This window comes from Panulirus ornatus, chromosome 16, assembly GCF_036320965.1.
Source record: "Panulirus ornatus isolate Po-2019 chromosome 16, ASM3632096v1, whole genome shotgun sequence".
NCBI lineage: Eukaryota > Metazoa > Arthropoda > Malacostraca > Decapoda > Palinuridae > Panulirus > Panulirus ornatus.
This window is the reverse complement of record NC_092239.1, coordinates 30,097,807-30,122,995: the sequence shown is the minus strand read 5'-3', so window position 1 is coordinate 30,122,995 and position 25,189 is coordinate 30,097,807. Positions and strand designations below refer to the sequence as shown.

General features: G+C 40.6%; 1 protein-coding gene and 1 long non-coding RNA gene across 13 annotated transcripts in view; one reads left to right on the top strand and one right to left on the bottom strand.

Moving 5' to 3' along the window:
* Alas (5-aminolevulinate synthase) overlaps window positions 1-14,210 on the top strand; it is a 141,896-nt gene extending 127,686 nt beyond the window's left edge. For all 12 annotated transcript variants that reach the window (XM_071671429.1, XM_071671422.1, XM_071671428.1 and 9 more), the window contains 3 exons: window positions 2,616-2,884; window positions 8,243-8,467; window positions 13,172-14,210. In XM_071671429.1, coding sequence (XP_071527530.1) covers window positions 2,616-2,884; window positions 8,243-8,467; window positions 13,172-13,282 — 605 coding nt within the window. In that variant the 3' untranslated portion in view covers window positions 13,283-14,210. The remainder of the gene's footprint in view (window positions 1-2,615; window positions 2,885-8,242; window positions 8,468-13,171) is intronic.
* LOC139754202 (uncharacterized) overlaps window positions 1,654-25,189 on the bottom strand; it is a 35,762-nt gene continuing 12,226 nt past the window's right edge. Inside the window, exon 3 of the long non-coding RNA XR_011713853.1 lies at window positions 1,654-3,029. This is a non-coding gene — a long non-coding RNA (uncharacterized lncRNA). The remainder of the gene's footprint in view (window positions 3,030-25,189) is intronic.

Below are 25,189 nucleotides of genomic sequence, written 5' to 3'. Positions count from 1 at the left end.
TCTTATTCACTCCATTTTTCCACCTCCAATGTGGTCTCCCACTTCTCCTTGTTCCCTCCACCTCTGACACATATATCCTCTTGGTCAATCTTTCCTTACTCATTCTCTCCACGTGACCAAACCATTTCCAAACACCCTTTTCTGCTCTCCCAACCACACTCTTTTTATTACAACACATCTCTCTTACCCATCTGCTTTTCTAAGCATTGCTCACATGCATTCTTCAAAGCAAACACCTGATCCATTAACATACACACACACATGGATCTGGAGAAGGCATATGATAAGAGTTGATAGAGATGCTCTGTGGAAGATATTAAGAGTATTGGGGTGGGAGCTAAGTTGCTAGAAGCAGTGAAAAGTTTTTATCGAAGATGTAAAGCATGTTTGTGAGTAGGAAGAGAGGAAAGTGATTGGCTCCAAGTGAATGTTGGTTTGCAGCTGGGGTGCGTGATGTCTCCGTACTTGTTTAATTTGTTTATGGATGGGGTTGTTAGGGCAGTGAATGTGAAAGTTTTGGAGAGAGGGGCAAGTATGCAGTCTGTTGTGGATGAGAGGGCTTGGGAAGTGAGTTAGTTGTTGTTCACTGATGATACAGTTCTGGTGGCTGATTCAGGTGAGAAACTGCAGAAGTTGGGGACTGAGTTTGGTAAAGTGTGTGAAAGAAGAAAGCTGAGAGTAATTGTGAATAAGAGCAAGGTTATTAGGTACAGTAGGGTTGAGGGACAAGTAAATTGGGAGGTAAGTTTGAATGGAGAAAAACTGGAGGAAGTGAAGTGTTTTAGATATCTCGAAGTGTATTTGGCAACAGATGGAACCATGGAAGTGGAAGTGAGTCACAGGCACTACCCTCCCCCTACAGGAAACAGCATTGCTACCCCCTGCTTCAGTGAGTTAGCACCAGGAAAACAGAAAAAAAGGCCACATACATTCACACTTAGTCTCTAGCTGTCGTGTGTAATGCACCAAAATCACAGCTCCAGGTACCACAGACCTTAACATGGTTTACCCCAGACATTTCACATGCCCTGGTTCAGTCTATTGACAGCATGTCAATCGTGATGCAACACATCATTCCAGTTCACTCTTATTCCTTCATTTTCAGGCCCCTACTGCTCAAAATCCCCTTCACTCCATCCTTCCACATCCAATTTGGTCTCCCACTTCTTGTTCCCTCCAGCTCTGACACATATATCCTCTTTGTCAATCTTTCCTCTCTCATTCTCTTCATATGTCCAAACCATTTCAATACACCCTAACCTGAGCCAGGTACCCATTTTATCGACCAACCCTTAGGGGTGGATGAACAGGTGGTGTGACTGCTGCAACCAGGATATGAACCTATATGCTTGACCTTGGGAGGCCCGTGAATGCGTCATGGTCAGGAACACAAACCACTACACCATGGGAGTCTGTAATTAGAAAGGAATACAGATAGGTGAAAGTAAAACGTGTACATATAGAAAGAAATAGGACCAGCAGATTATTAGATGTTTAAATTGCTGGAGAAAACAACGAGGCTTTAAGTTTCATTGGTGCTTTGGCCTATGTGGAGATGTTAATGATGTCAGTTGTAAAGTTTGTGGCCAAAGATGTGGAAATACTCAGGCTGTGAAAGAACAGAGCTTTTTAGGGATAGGCATAAACAAACCCTTTAAGAAATAGCACAACACTTTATTGTTAATAACAAGATACATGAAATTCTAAGATACTTGAAAGTCTAAGATTGTATCCACTTCTTGCATCTAGTCAGTAAACTTCCCATGTGAAAGAGTGTTAGTTTATGTAATGAACCCATTTAATGATGCTGTATGTGATGGGTATCTGTCTGACCTCTGTCATCCTTTTGTGCTACTACGGATAGGAAGAGCATAAGGTGCACAATCAATTCATCAGTGATACCAGCACAGATCAAGTTTGAAAGAATTGAAAAGATTTTGCTAAATTCTAATTGAAGATAATGAAATTTTTTACGCAAACTTTGCTTCAGAATAATTCAGGAGCATACCTCATCAAGCAAGATCTTTTTTTTTTATGATATATAGTATTAATTGCATTGCATCTACAATTTATATCATTACAAGATTGGAATGCCTGTTCAGTGATTGAATTATATTTACTGCTGAGTTGGTTTCAACTGTATCTTCATTTTCTTCATGCAAAAATACAGAACTTGATGTTTTATAATTCTGGAAGTGGCCCTCCAGCCAAATTATAAAGCACCCTTGGGTGCCACATTCATAGGATAGGGCTTGTCTCATTTTTTCTTTTTTTTTTGCATTGGCTTACCAGTGAGGATGATCTTGAAAACACTTTTGAAGCATAAAGAGGTTTACTTATTTTACATCAGTTAAGTCTTGCGAACCCTTCCTATGTGAAGTTGTTGAGAAACTTTTGAACTACTCAGTACAGATCCCTATAAGTGGAACACTTAGGGAAACCCAGATATGCACGTATGCTTATGCACCAAATTTTTAACCGTTCTTTTCCATGTCTTTTGAATTCTTGCAAATTTAATTTAGCTGTAGATGTGCCTGGCATCAGTCTAACTTACAAGGTAGTAAAAGTAATACATAAGCCCTACTGATTAAAAGTTATTTTACTTTGATTTTTAGGTAAAGCTTTTGGAAACATTGGGGGCTACATAGCAGGAAATGGATCTCTGGTTGATATGATTAGAAGTTATGCTGCTGGTTTCATCTTTACAACCTCATTGCCACCAACTGTTGTTGCTGGAGCATTGGCGGCTGTTAATATTCTGAGTGGACCGGAGGGACGAGTCTTGCGTACAAAACACCAGACAGCAGTTCGTTATTTGAGGATGGCACTCATGGAAAAAGGATTACCTGTTGAACATTGTCCATCCCATATCTTACCTGTCCATGTAAGTTTTTTTCTGACTATTAGTAATAGCTACCATGGAGATAGGGAAGTAAGATACTACTTGCATATTTCTTGTATGTTTTTCTGAGCAACTAGCATGGGCTGGAGTAGAGGCTGGAAAATCTCCCATCTTGTATCTCCAGTTTCTGAAAACAGATAGGAAAGAAAGAGCTATGTGGGGATTTCTCTTTGAGTGCTTAGACTGGGATTTCTGATTGTGCATGGTTGTTGTAATTATGATGAAGAGAGGATGCTGTGCTTGATGAGAGGAACCTGGATGATCTGGCTTAAAGAAACTAAGGGTGTGGGATACTGGTGACTGAACATTCTGAAGGGTAGGGTATGTTGTCAACAAAACTGGTTAAATTAGTGTGATATATTGGGGCAATGTGTTGACAGTTGGATAATCATGTGAAGTGGTGTGGATAAACCATGGAATACCTTTGGGGCCTGGCCTTAAATGGTACGCTCTGGTTTCATTGTATTATATATGACACTTAGATATTAAAAATGTGCAAATAAGGTCATTTTTTTTTAAGTTCTTGGTGTTACCTTAGTAAGGTGAGAAAGCAGGGAGACTTTAAAGAATTCTTAATAGTTTTTCATACATGAATGTCATGCCCTGCATTAGCAAGGTAGTAACAGAAACAGAAGAAAGGCATCATTATCACATCCTTGTAAAATGCAATGAAACCAGAGTCCCTAATCCCCCTTAACTCCCAAGGTCAGACCCCCACACACCTCTCCGTGATTCCTCGACAACTTCATTCATAATACCTAGTTCAGCCCACTAACAGGACACCATCCCCTGTAAACTGCATCACCCCAGTTCATGCTATCCATGGTATGCCTAGCACCCTTCCTGCATTTTCAATCCCTGAGTATTCAAAACATCCTTCACATGAGAAAGAGTATTTAGTAGTAGAGTAGCTTACTTGGGTTCAGATGGATATGTTTTGTAGGATAGTGTTTAGTTGGGTTGGGAGGGCTGTTGGTGCTTGTTAGTTCATTATGGTCTTTATTTATTATGTCAGTGTTATGTTTGCTGAGGGGGCTGGAAATCTACAATACACAGAGCTGCGTAAAAAGGAATCTGGGTAAGCAACATTGCAGTGGCCAGAAAAGATGATTGGAAGGCTTTTGATTCCATTCTCTCTAATGAAGGAGCAGACAAGAACAAACCCATATATGCAATCAGGACTCTGTACTAGGGTTAATAAAACTTTGATAGATCAGAAATAGCTTCTCCCGAGAAAAATTATGGTATGTATACACCACCCCTCAGCTTTTGGGAAGCAGGCCTTGTGACATTAATCATGTGGGATTTCTTGGGAAGATTGATTATGGTTATGCCCAACAAATTTGTTTGTAAATGGTTAAAATTGGGTGTCTCGAAACTGAAGTGAGGTAAACAAGTGACATGAAGAGATGTAGGGAGATAAGGCATCCTAGTTTTATTCATTGTAATTAGATTACTGATTGCTCCTTTTTAAAAAGAGCATCAGCTTTAGAATGAGGAGAGGAGGTAAAGTGAGCTGAAGTTATAAAGTTTAATAGTGAAAAGGTCAAGAAGTTGATGAGAGAAGAGTGTAGGTGATAAAGCAGAAGCCTTTGGGACACCACTTGTGATAAAATAAGAGGATGAAGTTGCTTCATCATTAATAACTACAATTAATCGGTTTGAGATGAAAGTTTGAATCAGGAATGGAGAGAAATTGTAAAACCAAATAAAATGTAGAAAGGAAAGGCTTGGGATACACCATGCCTTGTAAATTTTCAAGGGCCACAACAAAAGTTTCCCAAAAATCCCTGAGAGAGATGGATGAAAGGGAGTCATACAGGAGAGATCACCAATATACCTAGCTCTTTTAACCATATTGGTGATAAGGAAGAGGGAATAGATTTCTAAATGCTTACCTCCATAATTCAAACATTCATTTGTATCTCCCTTGCCTTTGTACAGAGGCACTAAATAGGCATTCTGCCAATCCTCAAACTCCTCTCCCTGAGCCATACAGACTAAAATTCCTTACTAACCAGTCAATAACTGTCATCCTGTTTTTTAGAAATTCATCTGCAATCCCATTCACTCCAGCTGCTTTGCTATACTTCATCTTACACAAGGCTTTCACCACCTCTTCTTATTTTTTTACCAAATCATTTGCTCCATATACCTCCATGTCACAAACTTTGCATATCTGCCACCCTATCAAGAGCCCCTTAAAATATTAAACTCCTCCTCTCTACCTCTGCTTTGCCATTTTCCACTGTCCTATGTACTCCCCTTCCTGATGCTTCCTTTTGTTCTCACACTATTCACTTGCTTCCAAAACATTTTCTGTCTCTTTAAGGTTTGTAAATACTCTCTCACCCCATCTCTCATTGGCCCCCCTCCCTTTTTTCAGCCCCTGCACCTTCGTTTTGCTATCCTGCCACTTCACTTCCTGTTATTCATTTTCCAGTCTCTCACAGTCTTTCCTTGCAGTAGATGCCCATATATCTCTTCTTTTCTTTCACTAGCAGCTTAACTTCCTCATCAAGTCACTTGCTGTCTTTCTCACATGCCTATCTCCCACACTTACCTCACTTGAAAGCATTGTTTCCCTAAACACCTTCTGTCCCTTGCTGACTTAGTTTGGTTAGTTTGACCTAATGCCACTCTTCACCCAATGTGTCCTGGTATCTCCTCACTCAAACCTCTTTTCAAGCCAACTCACTTTGAGCACACTTTTTGCCTTCATATCATTTCCCCTTTTCCTAACTTTCTCTTTTGCTTCATTCAAGAAATGGTCAGATTTCCCTCCAGTTGCCTCTCTCACTCATGACTCTCTCCTTACCATGCCCTTCCATTAATTTATAATTCATGAATGCACACCCACCATTTAATGTTCTCACCCTTGTATTTTCAGTTGCTAGTTCTCTTTCTGCACATAGTTCCACAAGCTGGTCATCACTTTCATTTACACACACACACACACATGCTCCCAAAGAATCCTTCAACTCCTACATCACCCACTCTTGAAATCAAATCACACATCACTAATACTTGATGCCACACATCAGGATTGCTCACACTCAGCTCATCCTAAAATACTTGCCTCTTCCTTGTGTTGCTACTAGGTGCATAAGCACTAACAACAGTCACCTTCCTTTCATAAGCCACTTTTACCCACATTAGTCAAGAGCTCACTCCCTTACACTGTCTCTAATTCCCACAACTTCTTCAGCAAAATTGCCACCCTTTTCTTGCTCTCACCTTCACACTAACCTTAGGACATTTGCAAACCAATTTTCCACATTCCTATGTAGCTTAGTATCTTTGGAGGCAAAACACTGTTTTTCTCATGTCACATCACCTATCTCTCCCTTCTCCTCATCCTAGTTACACACACACACTCTAGCCTGCACCTTTGATTGGGGAAAGTATTCCTTACTTGGCTCGTCTCAATGTTAGATATTGAAATACAAGGAAGGGTGGATTTCCTACCCATTTTAGTCACCTTCGTCAACAAGTGTGGAATATGATTGTAGTATTCTGTCTTCTTTATTGCACTGTTCTTATTTCTTTCCCTTTTGTTCTTCTGTCATGCTTCTCAGCTTTTGTGCTGTGTGCATCTCCATGAGACTGCCTTTTGAACCCTAACTTCCTTTTTTCTAATGTTCTTTGTCTTCTTTTTCCTCTCTTAAGTACAGTTAATGAATCACACCACAGATTTTTGAGAACAGTTTGTAATATTATTTGTAATATTATTTCTAAGTCCTTGTAGAATATTTTTCATTTAGTTTGTAACTAGTTAGTTTAATGCAGGAATTTAGTGAAGCTGCTAAACTACTTAAGTTATCTTGGGAATTGTAATGAGTTAAATGAATCAGCTAATACGCAGAAAGTTAGATTACCTAACTGATCCAAATGTGTTGGAGGAAATCACATGTATCCAGCTAATAATTACTGTCTTCATTGAAAGAATGTAGAAAATGTATGGATCCATTATTTTTGTTTGGTACATTTGTACATTTTGGTTCATTTGGTGGAATGCTTGCATAGTGCCATTGTACAAAGGCAAAGGGGATAAAAGTGAGTGCTCAAATTACAGAGGTATAAGTTTTTTGAGTATTCCTGGCAAATTATATGGGAGGGTATTGATTGAGAGGGTGAAGGCATGTACAGAGCATCAGATTGGGGAAGAGCAGTGTGGTTTCAGAAGTGGTAGAGGATGTGTGGATCAGGTGTTTGCTTTGAAGAATGTATGTGAGAAATACTTAGAAAAGCAAATGGATTTGTATGTAGCATTTATGGACCTGGAGAAGGAATATGATAGAGTTGATAGAGATGCTCTGTGGAAGGTATTAAGAATATATGGTGTGGGAGGCAAGTTGTTAGAAGCAGTGAAAAGTTTTTATCGAGGATGTAAGGCATGTGTACTTGTAGGAAGAGAGGAAAGTGATTGGTTCTCAGTGAATGTTGGTTTGCGGCAGGGGTGTGTGATGTCTCCATGGTTGTTTAATTTGCTTATGGATGGGGTTGTTAGGGAGGTGAATTCAGGAGTTTTGGAAAGAGGGGCAAGTATGCAGTCTGTTGTGGATGAGAGAGCTTGGGAAGTGAGTCAGTTGTTGTTCGCTGATGATACAGCGCTGGTGGCTGATTCGTGTGAGAAACTGCAGAAGCTGGTGACTGAGTTTGGTAAAGTGTGTGAAAGAAGAAAGTTAAGAGTAAATGCGAATAAGAGCAAGGCTATTAGGTACAGTAGGGTTGAGGGTCAAGTCAATTGGGAGGTAAGTTTGAATGGAGAAAAACTGGAGGAAATAAAGTGTTTTAGATATCTGGGAGTGGATCTGGCAGCGGATGGAACCATGGAAGTGGAAGTGAATCATAGGGTGGGGGAGGGGGCGAAAATCCTGGGAGCCTTGAAGAATGTGTGGAAGTCAGGAACATTATCTCGGAAAGCAAAAATGGGTATGTTTGAAGGAATAGTGGTTCCAACAATGTTGTATGGTTGCGAGGCATGGGCTATAGATAGAGTTGTGCGCAGGAGGGTGGATGTGCTGGAAATGAGATGTTTGAGGACAATGTGTGGTGTGAGGTGGTTTGATCGAGTAAGTAATGTAAGGGTAAGAGAGATGTGTGGAAATAAGAAGAGCGTGGTTGAGAGAGCAGAAGAGGGTGTGTATATATATATGTATACGTTGAGATGTATAGGTATGTATATTTGCACGTGTGGTCATGTAGGTATATACTTGTGTGTGAGTGGGTTGGGCCATTCTTTCGTCTGTTTCCTTGCGCTACCTCCCTAAAGCGGGAGACAGCAACAAAGTAAATAAAAGAAAATAACATTTGAATACATGAACTTTGTTTCCTCAGGTTGGAGATCCTTTACACTGTACCAAAATATCGGATGAGTTGATACGCAACTATGGTCATTATGTACAGGCCATCAATTACCCAACAGTACCAAGAGGACAAGAAAAGCTTCGTATTGCTCCCACTCCCCAACATACACCAGCTATGATGAATCGTTTTGTTGCTGATCTCATAACTGTCTGGAAAGATTTTGGACTTCCATTACGGGAAAGCACCTGCACTGAGGTAAGTAATTTGTTACAGATACTTTTTGTGATTCTCTGCTGTTGATTGGTTGGAAAGGATATTCAGTGTATGTATGGATCATGGTGAAGTGCCTGAGGATTGGTGGAATATATATATATAGTGCCACTGTACAAAGGCAAAGGGGATTAAGGCGAGTGTTCAAACTAGAGGCATAAGTTTCTAGAGTATTTCTGGGAAATTTTATGGGAGGATATTGATTGAGAGTGCTACAGCAGGAACTTAAAAGCTGCAAAGTCACACATTCAAGTTTCGACCATCAGCCCTGGCTTAGTTGAGACTGAGTTTGTTCCAAGGATGTTTAAAGATGAAGAAGCTGCAAAACGGATTACTTCCCAATTTGTTTGCCTACAAGCTGACGATGATGATGGTTTCAGTAGTAGTTGAGGATGTGTGGATCAGGTATTTGCTGTAAAGAATGTGTGTGAAAAATACTTAGAAAAACAGATGGATTTGTGTGTAGCATGTATGGATCTGGAGAAGGCATATGATAGGGTTAATAGAGATGCTTTATGGAAGGTCTTAAGAGTATATGGTGTGGGAGGTAAGCTGCTAGAAGCAGTGGAAAGCTTTTATATGAGTAGGAAGAGAGGAGTGATTGGTTCCCAGTAAAGGTTGGTCTGCAGCAGGGATGTGTGATGTCGCCATGGTTGTTTAATTTGTTAGGGAGGTAAATGCAAGAGTTTTGGAGAGGGGCAAGTATGCTGTCTGTTGGGGATGAGAGGGCCTGGGAAGCAAGTCAGTTATTGTTCACCGATGATAAGGCACTGGTGGCTGATTCGAGTGAGAAACTGCAGAAGTTGGTGACTGAGTTTGGAAAAGTGTGTGAAAGGAGAAAGTTGGGAGTATATGTGAATAAGAGCAACGTTACAAGGTTCAGCAGGGTTGATGGACAAGTTAGTTGGGGGGTAATTTTGAATGGAGAAAAATTGGAGTAAGTTAAGTGTTTTGATATCTGGGAATGGACTGAGCAGCGAATGGAACCATGGAAGTGGAAGTGAGTCACAGGGTGGGGGAGGGAGCAAAGGTTCTGGGAGCGATGAATAATGTGTGGAAGGAGAGATTGTTATATTTTAAGGAATAGTAGTTCTAGCAATGTTATATGGTTGCAAGGTGTGGGCTATAGGTAAGGTTGTAAGGAGGAGGGTGGATATGTTGGAAATGAAACGTTTGAGGACAATATGTGGTGTAAGGTGGTTTGATCGAGTAAATAATGAAAGGGTAAGAGAGATGTAAGGAAATAAAAAGTGTGGTTGAGAGAGCAGAAGAGGGTGTGTTGAAATGGTTTGGACTTATAGAATGAGCGAGGAAAGGTTGACAAAGAGGATATATGTGTCAGAAGTGGAGGGAACAAGAAGCAGGAGACCAAATTGGAAGTGGAAGGATGGAGTGAAAAAAGATTTTGAGCAACCTGGCCTAAACATACAGTAGGGTGAGAGGCATGCAAGGAATAGAATGAATTGGAAGGATGTGGTATACCAGGGTCGACATGCTGTCAGTGGACTGAACCAGGGCATGTGAAACATCTGGGTTAAACCATGGAAAGGTCTGTGGGGCTTGGATGTGGATAGGGAGCTATGATATTGGTGCATTACACATGTCAGCTAGAGACTGTGTGAACAGATGTGGCCTTTTTCGTCCGTTTTCCTGTTGCTACCTCGCCGAAGCAGGGGGTAGCGATGCTGTTTCCTGTGGGGCAGGGTGGTCCCAGGAATGGATGAAGGTGAGCAGGTTTGAATATGTACATGTATATGTGCATGTGAGTGGATGGGTTGTTCCTTGTGTATTTCTTGGCGCTAACACACACACACACCCCAATGTAGGAAATGGCGATCGAGTATAATAAAAATAAATAAATAATGAATATTAAGTAATGTGGAATGTCATGATCCAGACTCCATTATGTGATGATTGTACTGGTGTGAACTTTCTGTTATGGTTCCAGATATGTGGCTAAGGCCACACTTACCACTTCTCTTACTGAGAGAGAGAGAGAGAGAGAGAGAGAGAGAGAGAGAGAGAGAGAGAGAGAGAGAGAGAGAGAGAGAGAGAGAGAGATTAATGACCATTACTAACCCACTGATCCAAGAAATGTTAACTTTGGTATGTTACATGCCACTGAACTAACTACTCTTTTCTCTTTGAATCATTTTATCTCAAGAAAAGTGACTGATTACTCTGCAGAACATGAAGAAAATTGATAGTGCAAGTAAAGTACTGTGAAAAGTGTGTAGTGACATTGCTTCTTTTAAGCTCTTTCAGGACATATGCTTTTAAGGTAAATTTAAATGAAATTGTAGTTGTTTTAGAGAAACTCTGAGCAAATTGTTTAAAGTAAACCTGTCGGCAACTCTCTGCCACAGACAAGCCATAAACTTGAATGCTCACAGACATGGGACAAGACACGGGTATTTTTCATTAATCGTATATTAGAAAAATGGCATGATGAATTAATTGTTTTTTCAAATAACCACATGGGAAGAATTGTAAAACGGTCTGTGCCATAGAGAAATAAATATAGAAGAGGTGGGGGGGAGATCAGTCAAAATTAGAGAGCAAATTCACACTAAATGACACCATCACTAGCGTAAACAATGAAAGAGAAACTGATAATTGGGTTTCCTTCCTCAGCACAATGAATTTCATCATAGGACCCATAGCATCAAACTCTTGTGCACACCAGTCTTCCAGGCCCCTGCTCATGAAGCACTCCTTACCCATTCCAGCCACAAATCAGTGACACCCAAAACATGAAAAACCTATACAAAATCTATCCAGAAACAACCTCCCATTCTCCCACTGATAAAAGTCATGCAATTTAAACCTTAAAGAACTCTCCTGCTGTCGGTCCTTACAACATATCGAATTTTAACACAAAACATCATGGACCATTCTCAAACCAATCTCTTTCATATATCTTCAACTGCTCCTGGTTACACAATAAAATCCTTGTCATCTGGAAATTTGCTAACAGAATACCAATCCTAAACTCTCCAAATCATCCCTTCTCCTACTCCACTATATTACTTCTATCTTCAATGTCCTGACCATGGAAAAAAAAAAAAGTGATCAACAGAATCAAAGAAAATATCCCACTCTCACCCTTTCGACAGACAGTCTACCACTAAATTATACACTCGAGTTCACACAACAAATAACCAGATTCAACCAGCCACAGCCCCTTTCCTGCACAATATTAGTGGCAATGTCCTGACACTCCCTCACACAAAATATACTCATCACCGTCCACAACAATGACAGAAAGTCACTCACAATGACTTCACCTCTTAATTCATTTAAATTCTGCATTGGAGTTCCCTAACAAGCAGTTCCTTCTCCAGCTCTCATCTGTTTCTTCCTATATGACCTCACACTACCTCAGGCAAACCTCAACATCAAGGTCCTTTGGTATGCAGATAACCTTACAATCATATTACAACACTGACACCACATTGCAACAATTGGTACAGCGGGTCACTTGGAACATAATATCTGCATCTCCACAGAAGTTTTAAACAATCATTAAGTCCAGAGACATGATTCCAGCTCGCACCTTCCTTCAATGGATAGTCACTCCAGCTAAAAAAAAAAAAAAAACACTTTCTCTTCTAGGCATTACTTATGATGCACACAACATTCACTCCCCTCATCTCTAACTTTAACACAAAAGGAACACACAAACTAAATACTTACTAGAACAAGAAAAAGAATGCCTCAAGATCCTATACAAATAGTCCATCCGCTCAGCTTTAAACTATGTTTAACCTGTCTTGGTTTTCACCCCCCAAAACAAATACAGGATCCTCTTTGTCGCCCCTCCTCACTCATTATGACCAAGCCATTCATCAGCACACCCTCTTCAGTTCTTTACCTCTTCTCTTATCGTTTCATTCTTTACTTGATCAACCCTCCTCACACCTTGTATTTATTGTAATCAAACATTTCATTACCCCTTTTCCTTACGTTTTCATCAATGCCGTAGCTGTTGGGGCTATTATACATTCCTTCAAACATAACCACTTTTGCCCTCTCAGATACTGACTGAACTCTCTTTCCACACATTCTTCAATGTACTCCTTATGACTCAACTTGGCTTTCATGATTCCATTCACTAGAATATCCACTTGCTGATATCTAAAATTCTTCACCTCCTCTTAGTTTTCCTTTCAAACTCATATCTAAGCTAAACTGTCTCTTTGGACAGCTAAAGTATAACATAATAAATTTAAAATTCAAGTCAGGCGATAGTTATACCTTCCAAACCCTGGCTTTTTCCTGAACTTGCACCAAACACTGAGTATAGTTGCAGCATGAAACCTACTTTGTGCTTTTATTGTATGTTTCCTCCTCTGAGTCCTGTATGTAAAGTTTACATGTGAAATATTAGCTTGAGGCACCACTTGATTTACCTATTTACTTCCTTGTTACAGTGGATAAACATGTTATTGCCTATTATTTATGATGGCACTCTTGCAAATGCAACAGGTTCTTTTACCTAAAAAGTGATGAGAGGCAAGTATATTGAGAGAGTAACACTAACCAATTTTGTTCAGAGGGTTAAATTGGCCATCTTTAAGATGTGAATGTTTAGAGTTGAAACCTCTCACTTCATTGCAAAATAGAATTTGGGGACATTTTGTGTACTTGTTAGTCATTTATGATTTAATTTTTGAACATTTTTTTCAGGAATGTACATTCTGCAAGAGGCCCCTTCTCTTTAACTCATTAGAAGCTCGAGAACAGTTTCATGCAGATTGCGACAAGCCCTACTGCCCTCGTTTAGTAGAATGCTTCTAGCGGTACCCGAGAGAAATTCCAATTATATCTTTGATCATAAGCTAGAGATCATGATGATACAAACTGTAGTATAATACCTCAGCATATTTGGAAAACTTATTTCAAGTTTTAGAAGAATCAGATTAGTTGTGTTTAATGTTTATATTTATATACCTCTTAAAAAGTATTATTCAGTATATCCATTGTAAAACTTTTCTGGAAAGTCAGTATAATCGTATTATTTTTATTACAAATTGATATTGAAATTAGTATTTATTTGAAAATATTTATGTTAACTTGTATTGTCTGTATAGGTTTATTTTGGTGTGTGTGGCACAATCTGGCTTTGCAAAAACTAAAAATTTTATTTTTTTATGAAACAAAATACAAGCCTATGCTATCTGTTCTCAACTTTTGGTTAAGATTATTGTGTAATAGGTTTTTACACTAAAAAACGGTTAAATATCCCATAAATATTGATACTGCATAATGAACATTACAACTGAAGGTGACAAATTGGGTTGCAACTGATAGAAAATTGCTAATCATTTTAGCAGTTGCATAATGGAAATCATTGCTTAAAAAAAAAGCTTTTTATTAGAATCTATCCTCTTATAGTACTGAAAATTAAAGAAGCACATTTAGAAAGTATTTCTCCTTTTGATAAGCCTGGAGAGATTGTATGATCTGCATATCATGATGTTCAGCTTTTATTAAGTGTATCAGAAATTAAGTTGAGAAGTTTAAACCAGAGTCTACTTACTTTTTCCAACATTCCTCATTTGCACGTAAAGATAGTTGTGCTGGTTTTTGAGATATCCATTCCTTCACAGTTTGTTCAGGTCTAAAGTAGATGGATGATTTTCTGTGATAGTTATATCATAAACCATAAAGGTAATGTGGCATATGAAACTTGTTTATCATCAAATAAATTTTTTTGTTGCAAGAATTTTACCTTTCATTAACTCTTAATTCCTGCCTGAGGAGTCTCTTCTGCCTTTATGAGGTCCCTGTAGCACTCAGGAAGCTGGGACCATAGGTTATAAAGTGTTACATGTGTGCAGATTAATCAAGTAGTAAGTGCCAATTGTCTTCTTTACAATAGGTGCATCATGGGCATGATGAGACTTGGGATGTGTTGAAATGGTGCTTTTTGTGATGTCTAGAGCATAGACAGGAGTGTCTGGGAAGCGTGGTTTCTGATGAATGTATGCCCTGGAGTTCAAGACTGACTGAGTTGGGATGTTAGCTGTTTAATGTTTGTCTAGTTGTTTTAATTTTCTTTTTCTTTCTTTTTTTGTCAGTGTTGTTTGTTGGGAGTGGGGGGGTCTGTAAGGAAGGTGTAAGCTTTTCATATCTACTTGGAGGTTGGTGGTTAGTTATAGAGTGGTTTGGATGGAATGGGTCCTGTGGTGTTACATAGTAATGAGTGCCTGTTTAGATGGGATACCCTTTGTTTCACTGTTGAGTATTTGTGGTAGCTATATATAAAGAGATTGTTGTAATTGGTTTTTTCTTTTTTTTGAGAGAAAGGGTAGAGAACCAAGAAGGTGAGGCTTAAAGTGGATGAAGTTTAAAAAAATGTTCAGTGGTTCTTTTTCTTGTCCAAATCTGGTACCAGTTAGTATTCTGGGGGGCATTTAATTTCTTAAGAGTTGATGAGGTAGGTGAAAGTCATGTGTCTGTCTACTGGAGGTGACAAGAGGGTGTGAGCTGGATTCATCTCTGTCTGGTATTCAAAGAGTGATAGAAGACTTTAAAGGAGATCAAGATGTTCAGTTCTTGGTGTGCCTATCTATCTATCTATATCTCAGACACCTGTTCCAAATGGAACTCCCACAAGGGGGTGGCCACAACAATGGAATCTTCATGACTAGTGACCTCCAGCGCTGCTTTTTAGCCTTTAGTGCCCCACCCTTAACAGGCCATCGGCAGAGGGCAACTATACCCCAGTGTTTGCAAAAGTTCCTAGAGACTGTTTCCACCTAATGCTCCTTTCTACTGTTCCATACCTACTACTTCTAACTAATGTTTCTTAATGCTACTGCCTAAATGTTCCCACCTACTAATATCTACTGCTCCTACTACTTTGCCAAAAGGCAGGGCTACTGCACAGTGCTCACCAGAGGAAAATCTAATCATGAAGAATGAGCTGTTTGATTTAAGTGGTGTCAAATGTTGTGTATGGCAAGGAGAGAATGAATGTTTGTGGAGAGAATACCAGTATGCCAGTAGTCAATTAGTAGTGGTAAATTAGGATGACTCAGTCTCTAGCTGTCATTTGTAATGCATCAAAACCACAGCTCCCTTTCCACATCTAGGCCCCACAAAACTTTCCATGGTTTACCCAAGACACTTCACACGCCCTGGTTCAATCAACTGACAGCATGTTGACCCCTGTATACCATATCGTTCTAATTCACTCTATTTCTTGCACACCTTTCACCCTCCTGCATGTTCAGGCCCCGATTGCTCAAAATCTTTTTCACTTCATCCCTCTACCTCCAATTTGGTCTCCTACTTCTCCTCGTTCCCTCCACCTCTGACACGATATATCCTCTTTGTCAATCTTTCTACACTCATTCTATCCATGTGACCAAACCATTTCAATACACCCTCTTCTGCTCTCTCAACCACACTCTTTTTATTACCACACATCTCTCTTACCATTTCATTACTTACTCGATCAAACCACCTATTGTCCTCAAACATCTCATTTCCAACACATCCACCCTCCTCCGAATAACCCTATCTATAGTCCAAGCCTTGCAACCATATAACGTTGGAACAATTATTCCTTCAAACATACCCATTTTTGCTTTCCGAGATAATGCTCTCGCCTTCCACCTTGCTCTTATTCACATATACTCTCAGCTTTCTTCTTACACACGCTTTACCAAACTCAGTCACCAGCTTTTGCAGTTTCTCACACAAATCAGCCACCAGCGCTGTATCATCAGCGAACAACAACTAACTCACTTCCCAAGCTCTCTCATCCACAACAATTTGCATACTTGCCCCTCTTTCCAAAACTCTTGCATTCACCTCCCTAACAAACCCATCCATAAACAAATTAAACAACCATGGAGACATCATGCACCCCTGCCGCAAACCTACATTCACTGAGAACCAATCACTTTCCTCTCTTCCTACTCGTACACATGCCTTACATCCTCAATAAAAACTTTTCACTGCATCTAACAACTTGCCTCCCACACCATATATTCTTAATACCTTCCACAGAGCATCTCTATCAACTCTATCATATGCCTTCTCCAGATCCATAAATGCTGCATACAAATCCTTTTGCTTTTCTAAGTATTTCTCACATACATTCTTCAAAGCAAACACCTGATCAACACACCCTCTACCACTTCTGAAACCACACTGTTCTTCCCCAGTCTGATGGTCTGTACATGCCTTCACCCTCTCAATCAATACCCTCCCATATAATTTCCCAGGAATACTCAACAAACTTATACCTCTGTAATTTGAGCACTCACTTTTATCCCCTTCGCATTCGTAAAATGGCACTATCTAAGCATCCTCAGGCAACTCACCATGAGTCATACATACATTAAATAACCTTACCAACCAGTCAACAATACAGACCCCCTATTTTAATAAACTCCGCTGGAATACCATCCAAACCTGCTGCTTTGCCGGCTTTCATCTTCCGCATAGCTTTCACTACCTCTTCTCTGTTTAGAAAATCATTCTCCCTATCCCTCTCACTTTGCACCCCACCTCGACCAAAACACCTTATATCTGCCACTCTATCATCACACACATTCAACAAACCTTCAAAATACTCACTCCATCTCCTTCTCACATCACCAGTACTTGTTATCACCTTCCCATTAGCCCCCTTCACTGAAGTTCCCATTTGTTCCCTTGTCTTACGCACTTTATTTACCTCCTTCCAAAACATCTTTATCTTCCCTCTAAAATTTAATGATACTCTCTCACCCTAACTCTCATTTGCCCTCTTTTTCACCTCTTGCACGTTTCTCTTGACCTCCGGCCTCTTTCTTTTATACATCTCCCAGTCATTTGCATTATTTCCCCGCAAAAATCGTCAAAATGCCTCTCTCTTCTCTTTTACTAACAATCTTCCTTCATCCCTCCACTCACTACCCTTACCAATCTGCCTACCTCCCACGCTTCTCATGCCACAAGCATCTTTTGCGCATACACACATAAACATACAATACATATTTACATGTCTTTGTATGTGTACATATATGTATGTATATGTGTTTGTTGATATGTACATGTTCATGTATGGGCTTGAAGATGCTTGTGGCATGAGGCATGAGAAGTGTGGGAGGTGGGCAGATTAGAAAGGGTAGCGAGTGGTGGGATGAAGAAGTAAGGTTATTAGTGAAAGAGAAGAGAGGCATTTGGACAGTTTTTGCAGGGAAAAAATGCAAATGAATGGGAGAAGTATAAAAGAAAGAGGCAGGAGGTCAAGAGAAAGGTGCAAGAGGCGAAAAAGAGCGCAACTGAGAGTTGGGGTGAGAGAGTATCATTAAATTTTAGGGAGAATAAAAAAGATGTTTTGGAAGGAGGTAAATAAAGTGCATAAGACAAGGGAACAAATGGGAACATCAGTGAAGGGGGCTAACGAGGAGGTGATAACAGAGCATCGCTATCAACTCTTATCACATGCCTTCTCCAGATCCATAAAAGCTACATACAAATCCATTTGCTTTTCTAAGTATTTCTCACATACATTCTTCAAAGCAAACACCTGATCCACACATCCTCTACCACTTCTGAAACCACACTTCTCTTCTCCAATCTGATGCTCTGTACATGCCCTCATCCTCTCAATCAATACCCTCCCATTTAATTTCCCAGGAATACTCAACAGACTTATACCTCTGTAATTTGAGCACTCACCTTTGTCCCCTTTGCCTTTATACAATGGCACTATGCAAGCATTCCGCCAATCCTCAGGCACCTCACCATGAATCATACATACATTAAATAACCTTACCAACCAGTCAACAATACAGTCACCCCCTTTTTTAATAAATTCCACTGCAATACCATCCAAACCCGCTGCCTTGCCGGCTTTCATCTTCCGCAAAGCTTTTACTACCTCTTCTCTGTTTACCAAATCATTTTCCCTAACCCTCTCACTTTGCATACCGCCTTGACCAAAACACCCTATATCTGCCACTCTATCATCAAACACATTCAACAAACCTTCAAAATACTCACTCCATCTCCTTCTCACATCACCACTACTTGTTATCACCTCCCCATTAGCCCCCTTCACTGTGTGTGTGTTTTTCCTGGTGCTACCTTGCTGATGCGGGAAATGGCAATCATGTATGATACATAATTATAATATAATCAACATATATACATAAACATACACAGACATATATATACATTTACATATTCATTCTTGGTTGCTTTCATCCATTCCTGGTGCTACCCAGCTCCACAGGAAAAGAAACAAAAAAATGCCACATTTGTTCACACTCAGTCTCCAGCTGTCATGTGTAATGCACCAAAACCACAGCTACCTATCCACACCTAGGCCCCACAGACCATTCCGTGGTTTACTCCAGACATTCACATGCCATGTTCAGTCCACTGACAGCACGCTGACTCTGGTATACCACATCGTTCCAGTGCACTTTATTCCTTGCACACCTCTTACCCTCCTGTATATCAAGGCCCCAGTCTCTCAAAAGTGTTTTCACTCCATCCTTCCACCTCCAATTTGGTTTCTCGGTTTCCCTTGTTCCCTCCACCTGTGACAAATGTATCCTCTTTGTCAACCTTTCCTCACTCATTTTCTCCATATATCCAAACCATTTCAACACACCCTCTTCTGCTCACTCAACTACACTCATTTTATCTCTTACTCGATCAAACCACCTCCCTCCATATCTCCTCAAAAATTTAATTTCCAACACATCCACCCTCCTCCGTACAACCCTATCTATAGCCCATGCCTTGCAACCATATAATATTGTTGGAACTACTATTCCTGCACACACACACACACACACATCTTTGCTCTCCAAGATAATGTTCTCTTCTTCCACACATTCTTCATGACTCTCAGAACCTTTGACCCCCTCCCCCACCCTGTGACTCACTTCCGCTCTCCATGTTCCACTCGCTGCTAAGTCCACTCCCAGATATCTAAAACACTTCACTTCCTCTAATTTTTCTCCATTCAAACTTATATTCCAATGTACTTGTCCCTCACCCATACTGAACCTAAAACCATTGCTCTTATTCATATTTACTCTCACCTTTCACACACTTTTCCAAACTCTGTCACCATCTTCTGCAGTTTCTCTCTTGAATCAGTCACCAGTGCTGTATCATCAGCAAACAACAACTGATTCGCTTCCCTGGCCCTCTCATCCCCAACAGACTGCATACTCGCCCCTCTCTCCAAAACTTTTGCATTTGCTTCCCAAACCACCCAGATTAATACATAAGCAAATTAAATAACTACGGGAATATCACACATCCCTGCCACAGACCAACCTTCACTGGTAACCATTTACTCTCCTCTCTTCCTACTTATACACATGCCTTTAACTCCCACACCACATACTCTTAAGACCTTCCACATACCATCTCTATCAACCTTTTATATCATATGCCTTCTCCAGATCCATTCACGTTACATTCAAAGCCATCTGTTTTTCCAAGTATTTCTCACACACATTCTTCAAAGCAAACACCTGATCCACACATCCTTTACCACTTCAGAAACAACACTGCTCCTTCCCAATCTGATGCTTTGTACATGCCTTCACCCTCTCAATCAATACCCTCCCATGAAATTTCCCAGGAGTACTCTACAAACTTATGGCTCTGTAGTTTGAACAGTCACCTTTATCCCTTATGCCTTTGTACAGTGGTACTATGCATGCATTCTGTCAATCCAAAGGCACCTCGCCATGATCCATACCTACAATGAATATCCTTACCAACCAATCAACAACACAGTCACCCCCTTTCTTAAATTCAACTGCAATACCACCCAAACCCGCCACCTTGCCGGATTTCATCTTCCGCAAAGCTTTCACTACCTCTTTTCTCTTAACCAAACCACTTTCTCTGACCCTCTCACTTTGCACACTACCCGGACCAAAACACCCTACATTTGCCATTCTATCATCAAACACATTCAACAAACCTTCAAAATACTCACTCCATCTTTTCACTTCATCACCACCTGTTATCACATCCCCACTTGCCCCCTTCACTGAAGTTATTTGTTCTGTTGTCTTATGCACGCTGTTTACCTTCTTCCAAAGCATCTTTTTATTCTCCATAAAGTTTAATGATACTCTCTCATACCAACTCTCATTTCCCTTCTTTTTCAACCCTTGCACCTTCCTCTTGACCTCCTGCTGCTTTCTTTTATACATCTCCCAGTCAGGTGCGCTCCTTCCTTGTAAGTATCAACCAAATGCCTCTCTTTTCTCTTTCACTAACAACTTTACTTTTTTTTTTTGAAAAACTCTACAAATCTTCACCTTCACCTCTACAAGATAGTGATCAGATATCCCAATAGCTACCCCTCTCAGAACATTAACATCCAAAAGTCTTTTTACATGCCTATCATTTAACACGTAATCTAAAAATGCCCTTTGACCATCTCTCCTACTCACATATGTATACTTATGTACATCTCTCTTTCTAGTGAAGTCTTAACCTTAAGAAATAAGTCTCTGTCGCAAGGTTAAGATTTAATGATTGCTATGGCTGGATATGTCACCATGTGTCTGATGCTGTTCAAGGCTTCTTGGGTTCATACATCTGCTATTGTTGAGATTAACACACAGTACCAAGGAAGGTAAAAGTAGGAGGTATTTTAGAAAATATTTTTTTTTTTTTTTTTTTTTTTTTATACTTTGTCGCTGTCTCCCGCATTTGCGAGGTAGCGCAAGGAAACAGACGAAAGAAATGGCCCAACCCCCCCCCCCCCATACACATGTACATACACACGTCCACACACGCAAATATACATACCTACACAGCTTTCCATGGTTTACCCCAGACGCTTCACATGCCTTGATTCAATCCACTGACAGCACGTCAACCCCTGTATACCACATCGCTCCAGTTCACTCTATTCCTTGCCCTCCTTTCACCCTCCTGCATGTTCAGGCCCCGATCACACAAAATCTTTTTCACTCCATCTTTCCACCTCCAATTTGGTCTCCCTCTTCTCCTCGTTCCCTCCACCTCCGACACGTATATCCTCTTGGTCAATCTTTCCTCACTCATTCTCTCCATGTGCCCAAACCATTTCAAAACACCCTCTTCTGCTCTCTCAACCACGCTCTTTTTATTTCCACACATCTCTCTTACCCTTACGTTACTTACTCGATCAAACCACCTCACACCACACATTGTCCTCAAACATCTCATTTCCAGCACATCCATCCTCCTGCGCACAACTCTATCCATAGCCCACGCCTCGCAACCATACAGCATTGTTGGAACCACTATTCCTTCAAACATACCCATTTTTGCTTTCCGAGATAATGTTCTCGACTTCCACACATTTTTCAAGGCTCCCAAAATTTTCGCCCCCTCCCCCACCCTATGATCCACTTCCGCTTCCATGGTTCCATCCGCTGACAGATCCACTCCCAGATATCTAAAACACTTCACTTCCTCCAGTTTTTCTCCATTCAAACTCACCTCCCAATTGACTTGACCCTCAACCCTACTGTACCTAATAACCTTGCTCTTATTCACATTTACTCTTAACTTTCTTCTTCCACACACTTTACCAAACTCAGTCACCAACCTCTGCAGTTTCTCACATGAATCAGCCACCAGCGCTGTATCATCAGCGAACAACAACTGACTCACTTCCCAAGCTCTCTCATCCCCAACAGACTTCATACTTGCCCCTCTTTCCAGGACTCTTGCATTTACCTCCCTAACAACCCCATCCATAAACAAATTAAACAACCATGGAGACATCACACACCCCTGCCGCAAACCTACATTCACTGAGAACCAATCACTTTCCTCTCTTCCTACACGTACACATGCCTTACATCCTCGATAAAAACTTTTCACTGCTTCTAACAACTTGCCTCCCACACCATATATTCTTAATACCTTCCACAGAGCATCTCTATCAACTCTATCATATGCCTTCTCCAGATCCATAAATGCTACATACAAATCCATTTGCTTTTCTAAGTATTTCTCACATACATTCTTCAAAGCAAACACCTGATCCACACATCCTCTACCACTTCTGAAACCGCACTGCTCTTCCCCAATCTGATGCTCTGTACATGCCTTCACCCTCTCAATCAATACCCTCCCATATAATTTACCAGGAATACTCAACAAACTTATACCTCTGTAATATATATATTATAATTTTCTTTATGAGTGTATATGTGATGATAAAACTTTAGTCCAGTTCATGGAACAGCAGGAAAAGGACACATCACAGCTTAATCAGCCAAAGGGTAGGTTGCTCTGGATATGTAGGTCTTTGAATGATCCTTTGAGATGTGCCCCATGCCCAGCCTCATGCAAATCCTCATCATAGGTACAAACTATGCCTGGGGATAGGGGGGAATGAATACTTCCCATGCATTCCTCACGTGTTGTAGAAGGTGACTAAAGGGGACGGGAGTGGGGGGGCTAGAAACCCTCCCCTCCTTGTATTTTAACTTTCTAAAAGGGGAAACAGAAGGAGTCATGCAGGGAGTGCTCATCCTCCTCGAAGGCTCACATTGGGGTGTTTAAATGTGTGTGGATGTAACCAAGAGGAGAAAAAAGGAGAGATAGGTAGTATGTTTGAGGAAAGGAACCTGGATGTTTGGGCTCTGAGTGAAACGAAGTTCAAGGGTAAAGAGGAAGAGTGGTCTGGGAATGTCTTTGGAGTAAAGTCAGGGGTTGGTGAGAGGACAAGAGCAAGGGAGGGAGTAGCACTACTGAAACAGGAGTGGTGGGAGTATGTGATAGAGTGTAAGAAAGTAAACTCTAGATTGATATGGGTAAAACTGAAAGTGGATGGAGAGAGATGGGTGATTACTGATGCATATGCACCTGGGCTTGAGAAGAAAGATCATGAGAGGCAAGTGTTTGGGAAACAGCTGAGTGAGTGTGTTAGCAGTTTGGATGCACGAGACCAGGTTATAGTGATGGGTGATTTGAATGCAAAGGTGAGTAATGTGGCAGTTGAGAGAATAATTGGTGTACATGGGGTGTCCAGTGTTGTAAATGGAAATGGTAAAGAGCTTGTAGATTTGTGCACTGAGAAAGGACAGGTGATTGGGAAAACCTGGTTTAAAAAGAGAGATATACATAAGTATACATATGTAAGTAAGAGAGATGGCCAGAGAGCGTTATTGGATTATGTGTTAATTGATAGGCACAGGAAAGAGAGACTTTTGGATGTTAATGTGATGAGAGGTGCAACTGGAGGGATGTCCGATCATTATCTTGTGGAGGCGAAGGTGAAGATTTGTAGAGCTTTTCAGAAAAGAAGAGAGAATGTTGGGGTGAAGAGAGTGGTGAGAGTAAGTGAGCTTGGGAAGAAGACTTGTGTGAGGAAGTATCAGGAGAGACTAAGTACAGAATGGAAAAAGGTGAGAACAAAGGACATAAGAGGAGTGGGGGAGGAATGGGATGTATCTAGGGAAGCAGCGATGGCTTGCGCAAAAGATGCTTGTGGCATGAGAAGCGTGGAAGATGGGCAGATTAGAAAGGGTAGTGAGTGGTGGGATGAAGAAGTAAGATTATTAGTGAAAGACAAGAGGGAGGCATTTGGACGATTTTTTCAGGGAAATAATGCAAAAGACTGGGAGATGTATAAAAGAAAGAGGCAGGAAGTCAAGAGAAAGGTGCAAGAGGTGAAAAGAGGGCAAGTGAGAGTTGGGGTGAGAGAGTATCATTAAATTTTAGGGAGAATAAAAAGGTGTTTTGGAAGGAGGTAAATAAAGTGCATAAGACAAGGGAACAAATGGGAACATCAGTGAATGGGGCTAATGGGGAGGTGATAATAAGTCGTGGTGATGTGAGAAGGAGATGGAGTGAGTATTTTGAAGGTTTGTTGAATATGTTTGACGATAGAGTGGCAGATATTGGGTGTTTTGGTCGAGGTGTGGTGTGCAAAATGAGGGGGTTAGGGAGAATGATTTGGTAAACAGAGAAGAGGTAGTAAAAGCTTTGCGGAAGATGAAAGCTGGCAAGTCAGTGGATTTGGATGGTATTGCAGTGGAATTTATTAAAAAAAAGGGGGTGACTGTGTTGTTGACAGGTTAGTAAGGTTATTTAATGTATGTATAACTCATGGAGAGGTGCCTGAGGATTGGCAGAATGCTTGCATAGTGCCATTATACAAAGGCAAAGGGATAAAGGTGAGTGCTCAAATTACAGAGGTATAAGTTTGTTGAGTATTCCTGGGAAATTATATGGGAAGGTATTGATTGAGAGGGTGAAGGCATGTACAGAGCATCAGACTGGGGAAGAGCAGTGTGGTTTCAGAAGTGGTAGACGTGCTGTCAATGGATTGAACCAGGACATGTGAAGAATCTGAGGTAAACCATGGAAAGTTTTGTGGGGCCTGGATATGGAGAGGGAGCTGTGGTTTCAGTGCATTATACATGACAGCTAGAGACTGAGTGTGAATGAATGTGGCCTTTGTTGTCTTTTCCAAGCGCTACCTCATGCACATGTGGGGGGAGGGGGTTGTCATTTCATGTATGGCGGGGTGGCGACAGGAATGAATAAGGGCAGACAGTGTGAATTATGTACAAGTGTATATATGTCTCTGTGTGTATATATATATGTATACGTTGACATGTATTGGTATGTATATGTGCATGTGTGGACGTGTATGTATATACATGTGTATGTGGGTGGGTTGGGCCATTCTTTCGTCCATTTCCTTGCACTACC